Source organism: Corvus moneduloides, chromosome Z, assembly GCF_009650955.1.
Source record: "Corvus moneduloides isolate bCorMon1 chromosome Z, bCorMon1.pri, whole genome shotgun sequence".
NCBI classification, from domain to species: domain Eukaryota; kingdom Metazoa; phylum Chordata; class Aves; order Passeriformes; family Corvidae; genus Corvus; species Corvus moneduloides.
The window spans coordinates 72,421,395-72,440,836 of NC_045511.1; the positions used below are offsets into that span (position 1 = coordinate 72,421,395).

At 36.4% G+C, this 19,442-nt stretch overlaps 1 protein-coding gene across 19 annotated transcripts in view; it reads right to left on the reverse strand.

Moving 5' to 3' along the window:
* Positions 1 to 19,442, reverse strand: part of PAM (peptidylglycine alpha-amidating monooxygenase) — a 122,703-nt gene that overhangs the window by 54,158 nt on the left and 49,103 nt on the right. For 18 of the 19 annotated variants that reach the window (XM_032095862.1, XM_032095860.1, XM_032095856.1 and 15 more), the window contains 4 exons: positions 15,266 to 15,782; positions 14,041 to 14,161; positions 11,705 to 11,762; positions 4,687 to 4,774 (listed from right to left, as the gene is read on the reverse strand). In XM_032095862.1, coding sequence (XP_031951753.1) covers positions 4,687 to 4,774; positions 11,705 to 11,762; positions 14,041 to 14,161; positions 15,266 to 15,357 — 359 coding nt within the window. In that variant the 5' untranslated portion in view covers positions 15,358 to 15,782. The remainder of the gene's footprint in view (positions 1 to 4,686; positions 4,775 to 11,704; positions 11,763 to 14,040; positions 14,162 to 15,265; positions 15,783 to 19,442) is intronic. The other variant, XM_032095851.1, reaches the window with a different exon arrangement.

Here is a 19,442-nt window from a genome sequence, read left to right on the forward strand (position 1 = left end):
ACAATCAAAACTTACCTCAGAGTAAGTGAAATGTTTTGATAGATGCAGCTGCAGCTGAAAACTATGCAGCTTCCCACTGCTACTATACAAAAAACTCAAGAGACTTCAGAGATCTAACCCGGTATTGAGCTGCACGATTTGGAAATGTGTTGAAGAGATTGTTTAGGAGGAATGCCAGAAGGAACTTTAAGCACAGTCACAGCTTTACCACCACACTTTGGGCCAGACAGTCTTTATTTATACCACAGTATTTCTAAGAACACATTAATTAGGAAAAAACCTGTGCAGGTTGTTTTCAAACTGTCTTCCTGAGATGCTACCAGAATGGAGGGGGAAGACAGTAGGGGACAAAGATGAAATGCAGACACTGCTCTTTCATTTTGTTTAAAAAATGGTCAACTCTCCCATTTAGCCATCAATTATAATCTTGAAACATCAAGTTTTCAGGAAAAAACAAACCTAGAGGAGATTGCAAAGAAGAGATAAGATAAACAGATTGAAATGCAGGGAGCTACTAAAACGTAAAAATTTAACAAACAAAAAATCACTGAAAGTCATAGCTTCTTTACATACAAAAATGAGATTCTAAACAGAATGAGCGACACAGAGTACCTTAAAAATGGATTACAGCTGCATATTACTCAATCTTGTTCTAAAAACTGATTTTGACTCAAAATTTGGGATTGAGGCGGGTAGGGGAGAGCTTACTGACTACTTCTTGGATCTTTGCGGTTTTTGCAAACTCTCCTGGACTTCCCAAAGACATTCTCCCCAATCTTGGGTCAGTTCAAAAACTGTTTTCATTAATGGCACTGGGGTTTTGACTGATTACCTAGACTGAAAGTAAAATATTTCACTATGTCAGCAAGACCACTATTTGGCTATCCCTTCAGCATATTTGCATTGGTTATGGTAAAAAATAACTTCTTTTATTTCTTTCTCTATTATACTGTACTCCTCAGCACTAACTAAGGCTTTAAAAAAAGGGTAATTGAGGTGACTGAGTAAGACAAATCATCATTTTTATCTCTTGAATGTTGCAGACCATTCTAGGGCAGTGGCAATGGTAAGAAACTACACCCAAAAATACAATTCTTTCTACTGTCCCCACTTTCCCCCATGCAACGAAATAGAAGTCCTTCACTGAACCAGTCATGACATCTTTTGCAACCTCTACTGAGCTATTGATGTCAAGGGCTTCCAGAACCATTCTTTCCTGCCAACAGAAACAGCTAGTCTGATAGAAGCATTACTGGGTTGTCATCTATGACCTGTAGTTATACATTCATTTGCGTTAGATAACTATTTAAAGTTGCCATGCCTGATCTCAAAATACAGGCTCTGTCTATGAATCAGCTCATTCATGAGAGTTTATTTCAGCGTTAGGTTTGACACAGCACAAGACCTGTCTTGCCAGGAGACCCACAAATTCTGAATAATTCAACATTTTCTTTTAAAGCATTCAAGTGCATTCCTGATTATCTACAGAGAATCTTAACTTTCAATCAATCAGTTCAGGCATGTTATTTCAATTTCAACACAGTTTGTCAGCTCAGGCAAAACTTGTCATTGCGGCTGAACTGGTTTTAGATTAATTGTGATCAAGGAATGGAAGCAGCTACACCATTTTTTTAGTGCACTGAGCAACACCTGAGGCAATGAGCCCTGGGAAACCACTTTTTTTTTTTCCTGTGGAAAGGCCTGTGTATTTCAAGAAGGGAGAATAACATTTAGGATTTGTTCAGATAAAAATTCTACCACATTGCAGTGAAAGATGAAACCAGCACAGCTTCCATACAATTTGACAGCCTTTATGAAGGCCAGGGACATTTGCAGGAATAGTGTCAAATTATAAAGGGCAGCAGGCCAGATGGGCATCACAGATTTTGGCTTAGTGCTGCTATGGCGAAAGGGCAGCTAACCCCAACAGAGTCATCTGGACGCTTCTCATTCCTCCTCACTCAAAACTGGCCTGAATGAAACATCACACCTCAGGAAAACTAATTTTGACCTTGTATTCTGAATGTTCCTAACAGCCTATTTTTCCATAATAAAACTAATCCACATCATGACGGTAAGAGAAGTAGCTCTTGACTTGCAAAAGCATATGTAACTAATATTGCCAGAACTTTGAAAAAGAAACTAAGAGACAAAAAGATCTATGTGGCATACCTTAATCTAATAAAAGCTGGCTCTGTAAAGATGTTGACCACGTAAAAAGTAAGGATCCTTGCTAAAGAAGCCTTACAGCAGCCTGCTCAAACAACCATTCTTTCCCTACTAGATGGAAGAGCAAGAGAAGTCATCACTTGTGAGCCTTCAGGTAACAAAAGGAACAGCAAATAATCAAACAAAATGAACAACAATAAAAACCAGTAACATACAGTCATCAGAATTACTTTAACAAAATCAGGTTAGAACTCTCTAGCACTCTTTAGTCTATTTTATGTAGAAAACACGTGATCATCTTTCTAGCCTGCAAATAACTGTGGGCAGAGCAAGATAAAAAGCTGCAAACTGCTGCAAAACCAGGGATGTGAAATGATGAGACGCTGAATGAAGAGCTTTCATTTTGAGAATGCAAAGCAAACACAAAACCTCAGAAACTACACATTAAAAAAAAGGCAAGATCTCATCAAAACCTGCATATGAAAAATTGGAAATAGTAGATTTAAACACAACACTATTGTATTGGGTCTGGCTAAGATGGAGTTAATTTTTCCCACAGAAACCCTCATGGTGCTGGGCTCTGGGCTTTGCATGAGGAGCTAGAAAGGTGTTGATAACACACCAGTGTTTGGGAAAGGTCTTAGTAGAGGCCACAGCCAGGCCAGCTGACCCAAACTGACCAAAGGGATGTTCCATACCATATTATATCCACTCAACAATAAAAGGTAGAAGAGAGGAGAAAGGAGGAGAAATACATATTTGTTATTTATTACATTTGTCTTCCAGAGCAGCCATTACTTGTGCTGAAGTCCTGCTTCCTGGAAAGCGGCTTGGTCATGGGAAGTAGAGAACAAAATACTTTGTTCTCCTCTGCCTCTGCAGAACCTTTGCTTTTGCTTTATTAAACTACCTTTATTTTGACTCACGAGTTTTTTTCCATCCTGATGAGGAATGGAGGGATAGAGCAGCTTGGTGGGAATCTGGTGTCCAGCCAAGCTCAATCCAGCACAACTAAGTATTTTGTCATTTGACAGGTAGGTGTTAACTACAGCAATCAAGAACAAAAGCAACATTAGCTGCCACACGGCACAGGCTGCCATTGGTGAGTCTTCTTCCTGCTGGGAGGAGTGAAGGTACAGCTAGGGAGCTCAAACTACCTGAACCCTAGACTCAAAACAGGGATTTGAGTCTGATTCAGTTTTGAAGAACTTTGGGTTTTGGCTTTGGATCCCTCTCTTCTACAAACTCAGAACATCAGTTAGATGTGACTTGGGCATTGTCTCATAACTTCATCTCAACACAAGCTCCTGATCAATCTGTAACAACATAGTTTTATCATGTACAAATTATTCCAACGCTCTAATAAAACTACTTCCAGAAATATGAAAACAGCACAAGTACAATCTACTCAGTTTTAAATAGGACACTCACCTGTTTTTAAAAGGCCAGAATGGAGAAGTTTTATGTTGGTGTATTGTTAACATTAAAGTATTCAAGTGTATTCTATCATATAAGATACAATAAAAAGAACACAGAAAAGCAGTCTACTGGGAAAAGAAATTAATAGAACAAAATAGAAATTCTATGCTTTCCGTTTTACTTTGGTCTGACCTTCTTAAGCATCTACTTTTCTTGCACAACTGTGCAAGATTACAACATTTTCAACATTAGAACTGTTGGTTGACGGGTAAACAGGAGATAAAACTTCTGAGGAAAATTTGTTGTGTATGTTTAAAGCATTAAACAAATCATCTCCCCAAAATACGCATTCAAAATGTTTCGGGGTATTTTTCCTGAAAAGATATTATACTATACTATTAGTTCTAAATTCCAGGTTTAGTTACCTTTTGGTAAATACTTAAAAGATAAATTATGATTACACAACTCTATTAGACCACCTATATAAAAATTGTTCTACAGTTCAGAATAATTCATATAACCTTTGCAGCATCAGCAAAAATACCTCATCTGCTCTCTCATGAAAACCTACAGAAAATTTGCAAAATTACTGAACAGATGATTAACCCTCACCCACCTTCATATTCTCTTCATTTTGCCTCCACAGACCTATTTTAGTGGCATTGGGTGTTTCCCTCTGCTCTCATTGCTTAGTCATTTTGAAGGGCAAGTCAACTACCAAGCCCCTGGATAAGCTTCTTCAGCTTATCCTTTGCTCAGCTTGATTCTGAACATCTGTTACATGACTTCATACAGAGAAAAGCAGCCAACTATAGATGAAGACGAGATTTTTTGGTATTCAATGACACACTGTTTACTATAGCTCCTGCCTCCTCCTTGAAGACAGTCAATTAGTCATGAAGAAAACAGAGGAGATAGTTAAAAAAAACCAAAAACCAGAGCACTTTAAGTGTGGAAAGACTAGATTGTTATACATTTCTTCTTCATTCCAAATTTTCCTACTTTTCCAAGAAATTCTGACACCAGAAAAGGTTTATATGGAAGCAACTAACACCGAAAAAGAGCTGGTTGATAACAAAAGCAAGAAGCAGCTCTTACCAGTAATTTTCGGCAGACGAAGGTTCATTACACCCAAAGAGTAACATGTGATGGACTGTGTCCATGCTGGCATGAGGCTTAAAGTCAACTGAAAAAAAATATGGCAAAACAAGTAAGCTATCCATAATCTCACCGTAGGTTACATAACCAAGATCATCTTGTTCCATTTTTCCCCTGTAATACTACAAAATATGGCAAGTACATCCCCACCCATTTATTTGCCTTCTGCATTCCACTTACACTCTTTCCTTAAATTTTCATTCAAAGGCCCTCCCTCTACGCTAAAACACTGTACCTCATTTATTAAGAAAAAGAAACTCTAAGTTCCCAATTAAAACCACTGTATTACCCACAAAAGTTAAATTTGATACTTAGGTAATGTATCAGTGTATCCCAAACCACAACGTCTTACTGTCACCAGTCTAACTGCAATCTACCTTTGAAATCTGCACTTGTGATTTGATAATACTCAACTTCTTTTGTACTTCATAAAAAATACAAACAAGCAGAAAGTTACAGTTAAGAGCAACTAAATCTTATGCATTAGTAGTATCTTCTCCCAGTATTCTACCTGGCTTACATTTTTTCTGCATCTTTCTTGGGACAACAGTTTCAAGAAGGGATTATGATTGAGTCTAACTAATACGTCAAACCCTTTGGAACAGAAAACAAGATTTGTTTAAAGTCAGCATGATGTCATTGCCCAAAATTTCTCACTATTAGAAACTTAGATGTGAATATTCACCTCTCAAATGTCTGTTCTTTATCCTATGCCACATATAAAACACTGGTTTGGTTTCTCAAGTACTTGTGATCCTGTTTAGCATAGTAAAAAGTTTACCAACACCATGGGAGTAATATTGACCATAAATGTATAAAAAAGGTATTTCTAAAAATAAAGCAAGCTACATTCTTTTATTACTAAAAATAAGTCAGATGCAGGGAATGCAATGGTTTTTCACCTTACACTACAGAAGAAGTTCTGAAGACAAATTACTCCTGCCCTTACATGTACATAGACAGTGAGGAGCCTCCATGTAACTGTCTTCTAGCTATTAACATGGGGAGATGGTGAAGCTACAAACCAGTGAAACACTGTTCTGCTCCTGAGGTTTATGGCATTACTTGCACTCGGAAGTCAGTATTTTAACACAGAGCTGTGGCAGGTTTCCTGAAATGAATGATGATGTGGGTTATTGTCCCAGTTTCATGGGGGAAAATAAATCAAATAGCTTCCTACCCAATTTCTGGAGCTGAGATATGATGTGGAAAATAAGGAAAACCAGCCAGAAGTTAAGGCACACAAGTCAAGTTTTAGGTTGAAGATACAAGGCACGTGTTCAGACTGTAAGAAAATGAGCATGCCACAGCTGAGGGCTTGATCCGGGAAATAAGAGATGTACCCACACGCACTGGGAAGGTACTTTGAATGATATATATGAATTCAGAAGTACAAAAGTTGCAAGCATGAATGAAGTCTAGAGACCACCTAACATCTTTATTTTGCTATAAGCAAATTCTACTCATTTCATAGATAAAAACCTAATCTGTGTTATGGAGACAATTTCTGTTTTGATGTTTTTATCAGTAGCAATTAGTAGTAAAATTACGGTTTATGTTTGCATGGCAGAGGCAACATGTCGCTCTGTGTGGAATTCCTACCTTAGTTTTCAGGCGTTTTGGGTGTTTTAAGCTGCTCTTATCAATTTAAGTGAGAGATTAAATTTCTGAAGGGGTTTATAAGAAGTTCACACATGTGAAACTTCATTAACTTTATGGTCAAAATTAGTACCTGTAAAAAACGTACTCTAAGTACCACCTATAAAGACAGCCTTCAATAAAGGTAAAATTGAAAGTTAGGCCTGTTAGCTGCTAAAGCCACCACCTGTCCTGCTGCTTAATACTGTCTCAGTATTTCTTTTTATTTCTCTACCACTGTCCCATTGTGAGTAGTTATTCTAATGAGTGTTTCAGGAAGTCTTTTATTCCCTCCATGTAGTGCCTATTACAATGATATCCTAGAGCACGGACACGACCTTTAAGCACTATTACACAACTTATCACAAATACCTTACTAAATGCTTTTCTTACTAAGAGAAAATAATGCACCAGAGCTAACAAAGCAAAATCAGATTTCTGGAATACACTATTTTAGCTGACATGCCTCATCATTGCTTAAGGAAGCACGGAAAAACCTTACAGTCAGCCTATGAGCTTAAGAGAGCTTTGTACAGGTGGTTACAGTATGGTTCCAGTCCAGCTATTTTCGTACCAGCACACCCAGGCATATAACTTTCCAAAGACAAGGTTTAAAGAAACAAACAAACATCTAAAAAATCCTGTGCTGAAAAAGCTGTAGAGATTAATGTGGAATTCAAGACAAATGCAGTACCTGTCACAGAATGAGAAGGTGGCCAGAGTTTGAAGAGACCTTAAAGATAATCTTGTTTCAACCCTCCTGCCGTGGCAGGGACATCTTCCACTAGGCCTAGTTTTCCACTAGGACATCTTCCACTAGGCCTGGAACACTTCCAAGGATGGGGCAACCACAGCTCCTCTGGGCAACCTGTGCCAGGGCCTCAGCACCCTCATAGTAAAGAATTTTCTTATAATAGCTAATAGAACTACTGTCTTTCCTTTCCCCCTTGTCTTGTCACTCCATGCTCCTGTAAAAAGTCTCTCCCCATCTTTCCTGTGGGCTCCCTTCAGGTACTGGAAGGTCACCCAGAAGCTTTCTCTTCTCCTGAACAATTCCAGCTTTCTCAGTCTTTCCCCACAGCAGAGATGCTCCATCCTTCTGGTCATCTTTGTGTCCCTCCTCTGGACTTGCTGCAACAGGCCCATGTCCTTCCTGCGCTGGGAACTGTCACTACCAAAGGCTTAAGAAATATTAAACAAAAGTCGTATTTTCCTAGTTGACAGCCTCCACATTTTACACTAATGAACAGAAGATTACTCAATAGTTAATTTATTTAATGCATGCAGAAGTGATACAAATGACTACTAAAATAACAGTGGCAGTTTTCATATACATACTAAAAATTGAAGTCTGACTTAATCTCTTGATCAAGTACTACTCAGAACTACCAACTCAAAGAAAAACCGGAATGAACAGAACATGACACCAGTTTAAGCTTAACAGTGTGTACTTAAGCTATGTATTTAAAAAAACAACTTCTAAGAAGTTAATCTTAACAAATAACAATTCAATTAAATAAAGTTGATAGTTTGGTTTTTTTTTTTAATATTAGTGTCCTCTCTATCACAGAATTAACTTTAAAGAAATTTATCAAGAATTCAGTGTCTGGAGAGCGGCAAACTAGGGAGACATTAGAGGCCTCCAGTACAGTGAAGACATCATTGCTTGGCAACAGGAATGTTTATACATGCCATAACAGAGTAACAAACCTAGAGCTTCTCAGAGTCATTTACGGATGAAGAGTAATAAACCATCTACGTCAGTCTGTGTTGCTGAACGTAGAAGGCTTAATTTCATTTCTACAGCACAATCAGACAGATAGGGACTTATCGTGAGTCAGTAAGAAAAAGACATTTATTTACTGGTTGCCCATGTGAATGAATGCAAGCAGGTGAAGATGACAGTCAAATTCAGTCAAGTTTTTTGGCTGAGTGGCCTACTGTGTAGACTCAATTTTTATGAGTGTCTGTAGAGCACCCTTTAGCTATCTCTTCAGCTTAGTAATGAAAAATCGATTTTTATCAATGCCTGCACCATTAAAGACTCAACTGAGTTTCTGGTTTGGCTACTTATTCATAAACATTAATCAATCATGATGCAGAAGAAGAAAACCACAATGGTATGTTTTAAAAATGTAACTGGAGCAATACTTTCTTGAAAAATCACATATTAATCTGACTCAGTAATAATGTTTTACATACTAATCTGACAGCCACTTCACACGAGCAAAAGGCATGTTCCTAACATAAACCATATGTATACCAATCCACCTCACAAAAAACCACTCTCCCTAACCCGATTTGTCAGTATTTACAGCCCTTTGGGACAGAGAAACAACAACTGGTTGAAACAGAAATCTCAGCCTTGACAGTCTGACCCCTCCACTAAAGAACATAATACAGAAAACAGCATCTGCCAAAATATACAGATGCATGCCTGAAAAAGACCCGTAGGGCAAAACCTGCTCTAATTCTCCTGCTAGCTGGAGAAATTTCATTAAGTAAGTTTGATCGATTCCCTCCTCTGATAATGTCTGAGAATTGACTCCAAACAAGTTTGTGAATTCTGGTACAGTATCTCACCAGCTCTGAAGTACAAAGTTATACCCACTGTCCCTGTGCAATCATGAATGTTTACCGGTTTCCTTTAGGAAATAGCAAAATTGAAGTCTGAATTCGAAGTCCTTAAATACAAATTTAATAAAAATAATGAAAAAATGTTACAGAAAAATTTTCTACTTATTAACAAATGTAGTACTGCCCTCATATAACACTAAAAATGAAGCGCTCTCTTCCAATATTCTTCTATTTCTTATATTCTTCTTATATTTCACCAATATGCAACAAAAATATCTTGCTGTGGGTTCCATAACAGAGCCTCCTCTTCTGCAATGTCTTGGAGGTGGGAAGAAACAACAGTAAAAATAGCAAAGCAAAGTAAAAAAAAAGGAATGAATTAGCAAGTCTTGGTGAAGCCATGAAGACACTTGGTCATAAAAATGTACTTCTAAACCATAAAAGGAAACAAAACACAAGGCATTTATAGCAAATAAACTGAACTGAGGCAGAACATGTAACTTTACCAACAAACTGTCTCAGGAACCCAGTTTATTGTTTCAGTTATGTGTATTCACACATCCTCATGTTAAAGCTCTTCAGAACACACACTGTCTTCCCAACACATCATCAACAGCCACCCAGTGACAATTCATATGCTAGTCTTCCATTGTTTTTGTCACAAAGTGAAACAGTATGTTTTAAGGCATACTTAATTACACCTTTTATTGGCAATGCAATGAAGGCAGATTCTACTTAAACCATAAAAATACAGACTCTATCCTTTGAAAAAGAATAAACACTCTGTGTGTCAATCTTCTGTGCTTATTTAAGCAACACAAAATACATGTATGTTCACAACACTTAACAATATCCAAAGCAGTTAAGGAAAAACTTCACCAAGCAGCTAATTTCTTAGGTGATGATGTCTATTGTAAAAACCTCTTTCTTGAAAAGATTTAATTTTCTATCCAGATATTTTATAAGGTAGGTCATTCTACATTCTTTCTGCTCTCTACAACTGGATATGATTGAGTCTACTCTTTCTAATGATCAGGTAACTTCTGCTGATTATGAAGACTCCAATCTGAGTCTTTTCCATGAGGAACACTTTCCAATGATTTTACTGAAGCAAAATGGAACGATCCCATGCTTCAGACTGTCCATTTGCCTATTCATTTTGTGTGGAAATGAAAAAAGAGGAAAAAATCCAATAATTTTCTTTTACTTTTAAAGAATACAAAAATATGAGTTTGTAAGGAATGCTGTCTATCATGGGAACACTTTAAGTCCACATAACAAGATGGGTTTTTTTATAAATTGCTCATCCAGCTCCTCCTGCTCTTCAAAGCTCTACATGACGACTAGAATGGTTTCTCCATTCAGAGACCTGATTCTGCTTGGTAATGACAGGTACTCAAGAACAGCATTTACTGGAAAGGTGACCAAATCCTGTAAAAATCATGTGAAGAACATATAAACTTTTAGTTTACATCACTTTTAGGTCTTCAGAAAAAAATAAAATGGGTTGCATTACATGACTTGCATTGAGACTTTGCACAACTTTTAAGCAAATTCTTTCAGTAGATCCTTTTAAGCATACACACCATCAAAAGAAGTTTATGTTCCTTCAACACAAACAACAGAACGAGACATGCAGCAACCTAATAATGAATTAAACTGTGGAAATTTTCAACTCGGTGAAACACTAAATAAAAGCTGCTTGAGCAGGAAGTTAGTAGTACTGTCTTTCTATGAATCAACAAAAGCAGAAGAGTCTGTAGAGTTGTAGAAGAGTAGTTTATTTGAGAGTGAACATTCACTCCCTTCTACGTTCATTTTTACTTCTGGGATGATACTCACAAACAAAATGTGAGATCAGATTCTCACCTCTTTACAAAACTGGTCTATAGAGAAAGCACTGGAGAAAAATTTACTCATTTTTCTTAGTTACTGTAATACAACATGAAAATCAAAGCACAGTATTCTACCTTCTGAGGGATTTCCACAAGAAAATCCAAATGGAACAACACTCTCATAATACACTACATCAAAACTACATGTGAGTCCCACCATGCTTTTATTAAGTGCACATATCCTAAAATGCAATGAAAGTGTAAAGGAAGAAAAAGACTGTTTCCTTTTATACCGTTTATAGCATGTTCTGATAGCAAAACTATCTTCAGCCAAACCAATAAGCCTTCTCTCTCTCTGAACAACTGGATGTCCATGGCAAGGCACAATAAAATTGTTAAGTACCGCAAAGATTTTCTGAACAGATGGTGTTCTTCTGCTGATCTATATGATGACAGCATTTGTAAGGTACTACAGTATTTCCTTCTACTTGTCCACCATCTTATTGATGCCATGTCATAAAAAACCCCAAAAAATAGGAGAGGGTTTGGTTTCTCCTCCAAGTAAAATCCTTCTGCAGCCAACACTGACTGTAAGTGCACAGGATTTACAGCCTGTACCAGCAGGTAAATAGTCTGCTCAGCAGTGCAGAATTAAGTATCCAGCCAAAGACAGAAAGCCAATACTCAGCACCAAATGGGACTCTCTGGTGCTGACTGGCAGAGGCATCTGCATGCAGCTCCTTAACTGCTATTACTCATGAATCTCCTCAGATACAGTGTTATCTTGACTCTAAGCAGCTCCATCTAGTTTGTTTATGCATTAGCCATGACAAATGCATTTTGGAAACTCTAACGTCCAAAGATTAAGTTAATATGAGTCAAAGAGAAAAAAGCTAACCAATACTCACCTACATAGGCTTCATCATCCACTGGCAGCGGTATTGACATGCAGAGGTAGGTATCTGACTGTTAAAAGAAAAGAGAACAGATATTACCTTTAAATTGGGAGAATTTAGAATTAAAGAATAGAAACACAGTATTAAAATTCCCTACACTTTCTGAAGATGAATGTGGAAATACCAAACAAATGAATATATACAATAGGACCATATAGAAAAAACATCACCTACTTTACTGAGATATATGGGCAAAGACAATGTATGATTCGTTTACTACAATAAGAAATAAATTCATTGCCACAATTTATTTACATGTAACAGAGATCAGGCTATACGGTCATCAAAGTGGCTACTAGGTTGATAGGTACACTATTAACTATTTTAAACCTCTTTTTTCTTAAGCCTTTTTTTCCCCCAACTTCTAAGGCTGTTTAAGAAAGGAAATGTATCGTGTACTGGAATTTCACTACACCCATGAACTCAAAATCTGACAGGACTTTCACTTTCATAAGTACATCTAAATAGATAAGATAAAACTCCTGCTATGAATAACTTCAAACTTAATTTAAAAGAAGACACTGTGAATAGGTGTAAACAATTAAATGCAACTGAGAACAAAGGACAGGTACAACGCTGATAACAATATGTGATTACACAGAGCAGTGATTTGCAGATAAGAAAACATTTTTGGTCTTTTTGCTAGAAGATGGGAAGGGTGAACGGAGGTTAACTGATAAAATTGATGTGAATGCCTTTGGGTACGGTCGTTACATGCATTTACAGAGTGAACATATTAAAGCCATTTAGAAATAAAAAAGGAAATATTCTATGTTTTCTATTTAACCTGGGTTCAGAAGATTTCTTTTTTTTAAAAAAAAGCACAACCTAATTTAGGACCTTATACTAAAACTTTGAAAGCCAATGGCAGTAATGCTTCACACTGTAGTAGAAATTAAACAGTTTCCAATGAATGTTCATGTGTGGTACCTGTGCCAAAAGAATGCACAACTAGGTATAGGTAGACTACTCCTAAGTCATGTAAGGGGTTGGTTGCCACTCATTCACCCATAGAGCAATCACAGTTATTAAATGCAAGACAAATCCTGGCCCTCCCACCCCTTCAACATGCCCAGTAACTCATTTTAAAAATGCAGAGTTTTTGGCAACCTTTCCCCCAGCCTTGACAACACAATACACAATGAAGTTTTTTTTTTAATAGGAATCTGAACCGACTGATCTCTTCATATGTTTCCTAGATGTTCAACTGATGGCTTCTCAGGTAAAATCAGTAACACAGAATTATAAATGTGCACCTGGATGAACTGAGAGCACTTTTCACTCTTTCTGACAGAGAAGTTTAATATTTTGCTGCAAAGAAGATCTTTCTAGAAAGTAGAAACCATATTTCTGTTTTGCACTTGCTGAAACAACACCTCTTGCTTTAAATTACATGTTCCAGAGGGGTTTACCCCAATAACTTGAAAACCTCATTTTCCCTTCACTCCTTTGAGAGTGCTATCTGCAACAATGAGTCATCAACTACTGCAGCACAACATACTGCTCTTTTCAAGCACATGTAGCCCTCTAGAAGAGATGTAGACCTCTTAATGATATATATAATTCCCTGCAACGGCTTACTGCAAAAAGAAAAAAAAAAAAAAATCATTTTTTATCTTGCTTAATGAAATTAGATGTGAAAATGACAGTGGAATCTCAATACTTTTATGTGAATCTTAAAAATGCTAATGCTAAGTTGAAAAATCTTAACTGTCTTCACTTTTACTCACTTGGCTCAGTAGAATATAATCTTTAAAGAGTATACCATCATAAATTCATACCTTAAAGAGTAAGGTAATTTCATAACTTAAATAGTACACCATCATAACTTGTTTATAGTAGCTTTCATGGAGTATTTTGAGAGTTAAAAATACTAGGTCAGAAGTACTATGCCTTTTAAAGTGCTTTTTGGTTGTTTTCTGTCAGCTTGCCAAAGTTGCAGCAACATACAGTTTAATGTAATTAGATTCACTGATGCATCATCTGAGATTTGGTGTAAACTGCAACTCCATGTCTTACTAGCACAGATAGAAATATTTCACATTATAGAACTTCAACAATTCAGTTTATGAAACCATCATTTTACAAATGAAATTAATTCAATGAAAAGATTTTTCTCTCATTTGAGGTTACTTCTTTGTTGCCTACTTTTCTCTGAACATAGATATATATCTATAAAAGTTACTCTGATTTTTTTGTTCATTTTATTTGAGTGACATTGTAGGGAAGGCTTTGTTTTCCTAGATTATTAAAAGAAGAGAAAGTGGCAAAAACTGCAATTCTCTCACCTGCTTAGGTGTCACCCCAGGCATGCGAATGTCCAGTGCAAAATCTGACAGACCAAAAGAAATCACCGGCTGGTCACTTCCAAGGCATTCACTGGAAAGAGATGTGGTAATATCTTTGTATCTTAAAAAGAAGGAAGAAAGATTTTTTCCAAAGTATTGATTTTTGTTATGTCTTTCTTAAAGTAAGAGTCTACAGAACTAGTAAAGAAGTTTGACAATGCTGCCTAGTTCCAGGGGTGATCTGAAAACTTCACTCCTTCATGAGCTGAGGAAAACATCTTTCTGAAGTATTTCCTGATCTGAGCAATCAGATGACTAGTTTGGAAAATATTAACTGAAAACGTAACCTACTATTTCATCTTAATAATTGTCTGAGGCACATGGATGTACAGATAGAGAATTAGTTCACTACAATATGTCAAGTACTATTAATAATTCACAACAGTTTTGGAGGGTTTTTTTGAGACTATGTGCCTGATTTATAATTCTATACAGATTAAATTAAATTACATGCAAAGGGGCAACTTTTGCTTCAAATACTATGGCATTTATAGCAACTTGTATGCTACTACAAGCAGCAAAGTCAAACAGTTAACTTTGCAACATCAACAAATATGACATTCTGTATTGAATGCAACATATAAACGAATTTTAAGAGTAATGTAGATCACTGTAAAGAACTGAATGGTAAGACGTGAGAAACATTGGTGCAACACTGATACAAGTTTTGACTACGTATATTCCTGTATACAGAAGTGACACGGTACCCAAACCTCAACAACAGTAAAATCCTTTTTTCAGGAGCTGAGGCTACTTCTCTTGTCCGCACTACATTAAAGTTTACCTATGCAATTTTGAATTCAAACCGCAGCTAAATTCTCAGGACTGTTCAGCTTAGTTGTTGTTTTCTTGTTAAAACATCATCTTACCCTGCAAGCTAACTCTAGCATCTGAAATAGACTTACAAATACAGCTGTAACTAAAAGTTTTATTAATCGCCATTTTATCATCCTAAACTCACCTTTAATGAGCAACCCTGTGGATAAAACATGAGTTACTGTCTTCAGTATGACAAGAGTGCCATTTCAAAGTGCAGAAAGAAAATGCAGAGCAATGACCAAAACCAAATACCATAATACATTTTTATCCGGACATGCTTTTTCATACTTTTGTAATATTGTGACTGCATGCATTCAACACATTAATATTTTCCGGCATAACCCACCTCTTGAAGACTGAAAGTGGGCTTCTGAAACCCAAACAGATGTTTTGAAACAGAAGAAGCAGTATTAGCAGGTTGTTAACGAAGCCAGCCATGTCCACCCTGCTGTCTCTGGTCTGATTAAGTGAGCAGAAAAAGGGCAGTGCAGTTCTATCAGCTGTGATCCTGGCAATTACGTGGCAGTAGCAGCAGTATCATTTCACTACTTCATTATTATGTACTCTGCAGGCATCCTCCAGCTTCTGACAGACCATCTGTCTTGGAAGGCGATGCACTGTAAATCAGGAAGGTGGATGATACTATGTTGCCTTTATTATTAGCTATGAAAAGCTGTTGAAGAATCTTCCCTTGCAGATAGATGATACTGTACTTCTGTCTACTTAAAAGAGCTGAAAAGGAGTAGCACTCCTGATGCTTTCTGCCCAGGTTGTGCAGTTAAATCTGCACGTTACTTATAAATCCAGAGTGCTGGAGACTTCAAGTGGCATCACAGAAACCAGCATCAGACATCCTTCAGAACCTGTAAAAATAGAAGGAGCTTTAGGATGACTAACACATTAGAGCATTAGTTCTCAGCAAATCCCTGTTGAGGCATTTTAATACATTAATAAGTTCTTTCATTACCATTAGCCCAACCCCATGAAGATTGCATTGGTTCTGTTGATTCATCCTTTTCCTGCCCTTCCCTGCATACAGCATCAGAAACAGACACATTCCATTGTGATATACAAAATGTACTCTCAAACATATTTTATATTATGCAAAGAAATACAAAAACCTACTCAATATGTAAAATGCAAAGTATGGAGTACTTCACATATGCAAACACCAGTATAATGTGTTCTGCAAGCAGGAAAAAAGAAAAAAGCCAACACTGACATAGCAAGAATCAAGGTTTGCAAATTTTATTAACTATCACCAAACGTTTCTGCACATATTGCAGACTGGGAGAAAATTTTACTTTTAATTCAACCTGTAATAAATCATTATGTCATTATGGTATCTGTTTCTTATGTACTTAAGCTACGTTTTATATCCATGTCAGGAAAGAGATACTTTAATTTTTTTTTTGGAAATACAGTAACCAGAACTGTTGACATCAGACTGCCCTACATTAGTTGAGTAGTTTTCTACCCTTTCATACACTGAGGGTATGTCAGCATAAACTATCAGTCTCCCTCCTGTTTAACTTCAACTGTTCTTACTTCCCCATTTTAGTTGGCATGGTATTTAATTCCAAAATTTTAGCATTCTTTATTAAATACGCTAGAAAATCACACCATGTCTTAGCAAAGACATATACATTAGCATTCTTTTATTTTTTGAGAATTACAGTTTTGGTGGAAGGAAAGTTTCCAGTTATAATCAAAATCTTTTAACTGTCTTATGTAGTAATTCTTCTAAATTAGTATAAATATTCTGGATTAGTAAAAATACTAACAAGAAAAAACCACCCAAATTAAAGTATCTTCCAGCTACTGGAAGACATAGTCAAAATACTTTTATAAGGATGAAATAGAAAATAAGGATTCTGACATGAAACCAATGAAAATGCATATATTTCGTAAAAAATCACTCCCATTTCAGGGCACACATAGCAAAAAGGCTTCTTATAAATCAAAAGTGCTTAAGCATAAACTAAGAAGCCATACTGGCTACACAGTCACTGCCTGTAGTTAAACAGCTACACTAGATTTGCATTGAACTATTCGCAAGATCTGATTATGTTAATCAACACTAAACTTGCAAATTTTATTCACTGAAGGATGGCATAAAAGATTTAGTCACAAACAACTAAAAATGAACACATATTACTTTTCAGCTTGCCAAAAATACACCAAGGCTATCCACAACCATTCATGCAAGCAATGATACAAGCTTAATTCCTTTTTTAATGTAAATTTTCATGTCACCACTTCTGTGATCTAAACTGTTTTCACTAGTGAACTATACAAATCTGCAACACATATAAAGGACTGTGCAGTGATGGAGACCAAAAATCACTTAAAAACAAACAAACAGAAAAGACAAGTGTGACATGCTTCACATAAGTTAAGACAACTACAATAACATAAGGCTTCATTACTTTCATTCTTTAAGGAATAGCTACACAACAGTGACTGTTCAGTGTCTTTGTAAACCACCTGACCAGAAGTTCTACTACCCTTCTTTTATTGTACTACCCAAGAAATTCTGTCTTTTTTTGCCATATCATAGTGCAAATACACTTGACAAGCAGGAAATCTGAAGAACAGGGGCAAGAAGAATACAATGAGTTGTAACATACACAGAACTACAACATTCTAATTTTTCTTTTTAATATGAAAAGATATTTTCCAATAACTAGAAATAAGAACAAATGCTTAGCTTATGCAGGCTTCACTAAGTCTGAGATCTGTTACATCAAGTCTATTACAAACATCTACATGGTATACAGTTTAAAAAAGGAGATGTATTTAATATAAAAGAAATAAAGGAAAGGAACAGCTCAGCAGTCCCTCCTCATGTGAAACACAAGGGCTTTGTTATAGCAGCTTTTAATCCTCACTACAAGTTAAGCATGGTAATAGCAAAAATCACCAGAACACATCTTAATGTTAAAAGAATATGTGACGATTTGTGGCTTTTAGAATGCTGACCACAGGAGGCAGGGGTAAAGCAATAATCTGGAATAGTCTGAAAAAGCAAAGAAATTAAAGCTTTAGTGAGATAAATACATATCTGTATATTCTCCTTAAAAATGGTCCAATTTCATCACCAAGTGCTTTTTAAGGTTTATCAGCTGGATGAATATGAAATACGAAGTTTAATGTGCCCAGTACTTCAGATTAGATCCCTGCACAATGAAATTTTACATCTGGAAGGAAAGGAGAAGAAAAAGAAAAAAAAAGCACTATCCTGAAGTTATTCCAATGTAATGTTAGATATGATGCAACACAGAAAAATATGAGATGAGGGAAAATAGTAAGGATGAGAGATTCAGTAATAAGATTACATAATTACTTAGGTTCATTATGTGGACATCTAGATACCACTGTTATGCTTTCAGTTTGGGGTAAGAGATCCCAAGGGAACAGAAGTAATAAAGTAAAAAGACATAATTAATGACAAAGACTACAGTGAGAGAAAGGGAGATGAAAATCAGATTGGGCAATGCAAGCACGTTATTTTATCCCACATGCTCCACCCAAACAAAGCAAAAAACAAGAGAGTAAAGAAAAACAAAAACAGTCAAAAGGAACTAGCACAAAGACTGAATGGGGCAGGGGAGGAGAGGCAGGGGAGGAGAGGCAGGCAAGACCTTGGAATTCAAAATAGAATGCAAAACAGAGTAACAATATATCAATGTGACATTAAACAAATTAGAACTGTCTTTTAAAAGACTAGCAATTAATTTCCAAAAATCAGCTACATAAAAAGAAAGCTCTGTATTAACCACAAGTTTATAAAGCACATTATAGTATTTTCTTATTTTCTGTTTAGTGACTAGAACATTTCATATACAGTACCAAGAGAACAAGCCAGAAGTAGAAACCACACCCTCAACCATCATTACCTTCAAAGAAAGAGAAATGAAAAGATGATTAAAATTCATGGCAATTAATGTCCAAGTCTATCACAGATGGTAATTTCTCATACTTGAATCTCTGTTTTTGTTATGCACTAAAGTCATGGAAATGAGCAAGGATTCCTTGCATTCTGTCTTCAGCTAGAGTCAAGTTCACATTTTGTTTTAGGCAAAATTTTAAGCTTAGACAACAACTGGGTATACAAACAATAGCCAGTTCAAGAAATGAACTGCAGCTAGGCCTCCAAGTTGGAACACTTTGCTTCTAATAACACAGGATAATCAATATGTTGTGGGATCAGCTTAGGGATTAGTTAATGCACTAAATGCAGCCACCTAGGACACAGATTCATAGAAAAACATATTTGACAAGAAGTCATCAAATTAGACAACCTCTTGATCCTCAACATTAATGAAAAATATCTCACAAAACATATCTAGGGGTTGGGAGGAGATGCACAATGCAGATGATACTGGACTGGGACAAGTGACTGATACACCAAAGCGTTGTGCTGCTATCTAAAAGGAACTTGACAGGCCAGAGAAATGTCTTTATCTTGACCCATGAGCCTCTCATTATATTTTCTCTCCCCTGTCCAGCTCAGAGGGAGT